We start from the raw sequence: 4,829 nt of genomic DNA on the forward strand, positions 1-4,829 counted from the left end.
AAACAGACGCAGGTGATGCAGACAAGAAACAGCTGGAGAAACAGACGGAGGTGATGCAGACAAGAAACAGCTGGAGGAGCATTTTGGAAACGGGTCACTAAGAAGACCGGGTATTAAAAAAAACCTGTAAGAGGCTGGAACTATTAAACGTAAAGACGGGCAGAGGTTCACCAGCTGTGACGATCTACGTCTAAAATCAATGGAAAACTGAGGAGCCGACATCTCCCTGTTATAATCTCAACAGATTAGAATAATCTGTAGAAATGTCTGAGCTCAAAGGTCGAGGCTGAAGGTCAACACTGGATGGTCGTGACCTTTGGGCCCTCAGGGGCCACCGCATCAAAACCAGGTCTGGTTCTGTTCTGGGCTCGAACTCTTCCACAGATCGTCTGTAAACACAGTTCATCCACACATGCTGCTTAAAGCTCTATCAGACAAACAAGAAGCCAGATGTGAACGCCATCCAGAACCGCTGCCGTCTTCTCTGGACCCGAGCTCGTTTCAAACGGACTGAGGTGAAGTCCAGAACTGTTCTGAGGTCAGAAACTTGTGTACAAGTACATGAAATTCAATCTGTAAACTACAGACTGTACTAAAGAGGGGAGGGACCGTCCACACTGTCGTCAGCTAACAGTTCACAAACCTGCCTCTCTGACGGTATGGGGGTACATTAATGCCTCAGGCATGCACAGAGTTTGATGTGTTTATTATGTTCCAATGTAAATAAAATCTGGGTTTATGAGGTTTGCAGTTCGTTGCAGTTTACACTTCCAAACTCTTTTTAGACCGTTAGCTCTGAATTGACTTATAACCGGTTAGCTGTGGCAGCCATCTTGTGTTGGGTTGACTCCAAAAATGAATCGGTGAACACTTTCTGAACGTTTTGTTGAAACTTGTCCTGCGGCTCGTGAGACATTTTGCACACAGACATGGTTAAAAACATTTTTTACCACTTTTCTGGGGATTGTTCTTAATTAATCACGACGTGGTGCAGCAGGTTTAAAGCATCGGTGTCCCTGAGCGAGTCCGTCAGGGTCAACGGCAGCACAATGACCTTGTGTGTGACCTTGTGTCTGACCTTGCGTCCTCTCCACTGCAGTGAGGTTTCCATATTTCGTGGATCTCGACAGACCTCAGGACGTGCTGAACCACACCTGCAACTTCTACCTCGGCACAGAGGAGGGCGTCTCGGTGGGAGTGTGGTAGGTCGTGTGCGACCACTGAAGTGCGTCAAAGTCCATCATGTCGGTGAACACAGGTGGCTCCGTGCTGACTGGACCCGCTCCAGAACCGGCTGCAGATAAGAACCCTGTTTGTTTGTGCCACTCACTCTTTGTTTGTCTCAAAGGCATACGCTCCCCGTCAGCCAATGGGAGGCAGCCGCTGGGAAAACCCTCGACTGGTACCACGAGTCCCTGGGAGACGGACGCCCTGTTATCATCTATCTCCATGGCAACGTAGGGACCAGGTGGGAGAAGAGCAGCAGGGTAGAGATCCTTAAACTGGTCCTGATGGGGTCTGCTGGGAATGACGAGCTTCAGTTTTTTGTTTCTCCAGGCAAAGATTGTTCGTAGGAACAAATGAGCGTGAAAACTTATCGCCCGGCGCCCGAAGGCGACGGTGGGGGTTCTTTTTATTTACCTGCGGGTGTGCCAACCAGATTCAACATGGCCGCCACAACAAACTGACCTTAAAAAACATTTACAGCTCACCAAGTTTAACAGATATTGTGTTTAAATTTGATGCGGTGGTAGTCCTAACATTTGAGGTCAAATCTGCACATCTGTTAGCAAAATATCTCATGACGCACTGAACATGTATCAATGAAACCCCCAGAATGTGACACCCGGGCGTAGATCTACTGCTGATTAACTTCTGGAGTCAGTGCAGTTGAACATGGCTGCCACAGCTAATTGGCACCAGCTGAAACAAAAGTGGCTTTAACTTAGTAAAATACTTAAATTGAGCTCAAATGTGATTCTGTAGTAGCCGAAGGTTTTTCTCTGAGCGTGACATCACAAAATGATTTTCCTGTTTGACCAGAGTTCCTCATTAATATGATCTTCATGTAAAACTGGTATGAAATGAGATGTTCCCTTCAGGGATTATTTTTAATCTCTGTGTGTTTTAAGTGACCGATGGGTTGTTGAATGTTTTCCAGGGCGATGAGTCACAGAGTAAACCTGGTGAAGGTACGAGTTGTTTTCTAAAACACAACAGAATTTCAGCGTTGACGTGTTTTGTAAATTTTCTTTGTAACATTTTAGATCCTGAGTGCTGCAGGACACCACGTCTTGTCTCTGGACTACAGAGGTAAGAAGATTCTGCCGATTCGAAAGTTATTCCAGCTCTAAATTTAAAATCTGGTTGTGATGTTAAAATCTTTGGGCTGGAAATAAAATCCTTTGTTTGTTTATCCAGAAACCAGATGTAACTTGGCTTCGTTTAATAAAGTACAGCCAAGAAAAACTTCCAGCTGCGTCTCAAAAAATTAGAATATTGTGTAAAAATGTAATATATGTCTCAGAAAGTGAAACTCGGATATTCCATGGATTCATCTTGGCTGTGGTAGATGTCCTGGATGGTGTGGAGACTGCTCCCAGTCAGGTCTGCTGGTTGTACCAGTGCTTTGTGACTGGTGCAGTTCCCACACCCCCCTGTGGTGCAGCCTAGCTCAGCAGGCTCATGGTGCACCTGTAGAAGTTGGTGAGGATGCTGGTGGTCGTACCAAACTTCCTTAAGGGTCGTGTAAGTTAAATTATAAATTTACGCTGCAGCAGTTGTTTTGAGTTGTCGTTTATTTTTCTGAGGTTTTGGAGATTCGACAGGAGAACCCAGTGAAGCTGGACTGACCAGTGACGCCCTCTACCTGTACCACTGGGCCAAGGCACAAAGCCAGGGGGGTCCTGTTTGTATCTGGGGGCACTCCCTGGGCTCTGGGTCAGTACGCTCAGATAGTTACTTAAAATAAAATAAAAACAGAAAAGAGAGAATAATGATGTTAAATATTCTGATTCATGCTCAATAATCCATAATCCAGGTAGAAAAATCTAACAAAGTCAGGTCCTCTGGACAGATGCAAAAAAATAATATATATATTTTTTTAAATGATAAAATGAATGAATGAATAAAAACGAAAATATATATATATTTATAAATGATAAAATAATAAATAAATAAAAAGACATAAAAACAAAAAAATCGTAAAAATAAAAACATTAAAAACAATTGTTTTTAAAAATGAAATAAAAAAAAGCATAAAAATGGAAATAAAAATAATTATATTGTACTATATCTACTATAAAAAAACCTATAAAAGGCAAATCATGACCTTTCATTTTAAAACTTTTATAAACTATAATATATATATTTTAATTTTAAAGTTTTTATTTTATTCTTATTTTCTGCGTGCGTCCAGAGGAGCCGTCTTTGTTAGAACGATGATAAATGTTTAAAGTGTTTTGTGTTTTTGTAGAGTGGGAACCAACGCTGCAGTAAAAATCCAAGAACAAGGTGAGTGTAAGTGGTTTGGCTGTGATCTATTTATTTATCTTCAGCCAGAAATTTAATTCTCTTTAGATTATTTAATTTACCTTTGGGATTAATAAAGTCTTTTTGAATGGAATAAACTCTCGTGGAAAATGCTCAGTCAAACCTTCTCCATGACACTAGAAAACAAAGGAGACTTTATTTCTAAACTATTTTGAGTTACAGCAAAATACTCTTTTCTTCAAAACATTGTCTTAAAATAAATCTCGTAAAACATTTATTTTGTCTTTAACCAAATTCAGCAGAACTTTAAAACCATGAAGGTCATAAAAGAAACTGAATACTCACATATACTAACATTGAAATCTTGTACCTAAAGTGTTTTAAACTGGTGACGTCTTTAATCCCAGGGTCCGTCATCGATGCTTTAATCCTCGAAGCTCCTTACACCAGAGTTGGAGAAGTCGTGATCAACCATCCACTCGCTAAGGTGAGAGCAGGACTTGCACGTTCTTCTAGGCGGCAGCTCTTTGGGTGATGAAATGAAGGAGCTAAACACAGAAAGCTTCGGCTGCGGTGGTAGAGGTGATCAGTGCCACAGGCGTGCAGCTCCGAAGCTGCAGGTTTGAGCCCAGGTTCTGTCAGGAAGACATGAGAACATCCAAAACACCACACCATCTTCTCTGGACGAAAGCTCCGACAAAGAAGACTCAGAACTGTGGAACAGCTAGAGTGCTCCATCAGACCGGAACAGGACAAGATTCCCTCAAAAACCTCCAACACCTGGTCTCTTCAGGTCCTCTAAAACCTCCAACATCTGGTCTCTTCAGGTCCTCTAAAACCTCCAACAACTGGTCTCTTCAGGTCCTCTAAAACCTCCAACAACTGGTCTCTTCAGGTCCTCTAAAACCTCCAACACCTGGTCTCTTCAGGTCCTCTAAAACCTCCAACATCTGGTCTCTTCAGGTCCTCTAAAACCTCCAACAACTGGTCTCTTCGGGTCCTCTAAAACCTCCAACAACTGGTCTCTTCGGGTCCTCTAAAACCTCCAACATCTGGTCTCCTCATGTCCTCTAAAACCTCCAACACCTGGTCTCTTCAGGTCCTCTAAAACCTCCAACACCTGGTCTCTTCAGGTCCTCTAAAACCTTCAACACCTGGTCTCTTCAGGTCCTCTAAAACCTCCAACACACCTGGTCTCTTCAGGTCCTCTAAAACCTCCAACACCTGGTCTCTTCAGGTCCTCTAAAACCTTCAACACCTGGTCTCTTCAGGTCCTCTAAAACCTCCAACACACCTGGTCTCTTCAGGTCCTCTAAAACCTCCAACACACCTGGTCT

The 4,829-nt window shown here is 42.9% G+C and overlaps 1 protein-coding gene across 1 annotated transcript in view; it reads left to right on the forward strand.

Moving 5' to 3' along the window:
* LOC119427073 (lysophosphatidylserine lipase ABHD12) overlaps window positions 1-4,829 on the forward strand; it is an 8,092-nt gene that overhangs the window by 825 nt on the left and 2,438 nt on the right. The window contains exons 2-8 of the mRNA XM_037694653.1: window positions 1,100-1,202; window positions 1,349-1,468; window positions 2,162-2,192; window positions 2,268-2,313; window positions 2,811-2,940; window positions 3,476-3,513; window positions 3,900-3,979. Coding sequence (XP_037550581.1) covers window positions 1,100-1,202; window positions 1,349-1,468; window positions 2,162-2,192; window positions 2,268-2,313; window positions 2,811-2,940; window positions 3,476-3,513; window positions 3,900-3,979 — 548 coding nt within the window. The remainder of the gene's footprint in view (window positions 1-1,099; window positions 1,203-1,348; window positions 1,469-2,161; window positions 2,193-2,267; window positions 2,314-2,810; window positions 2,941-3,475; window positions 3,514-3,899; window positions 3,980-4,829) is intronic.

Source organism: Nematolebias whitei, chromosome 21, assembly GCF_014905685.2.
Source record: "Nematolebias whitei isolate Nwh7 chromosome 21, NemWhi1, whole genome shotgun sequence".
NCBI classification, from domain to species: Eukaryota; Metazoa; Chordata; class Actinopteri; order Cyprinodontiformes; family Rivulidae; genus Nematolebias; species Nematolebias whitei.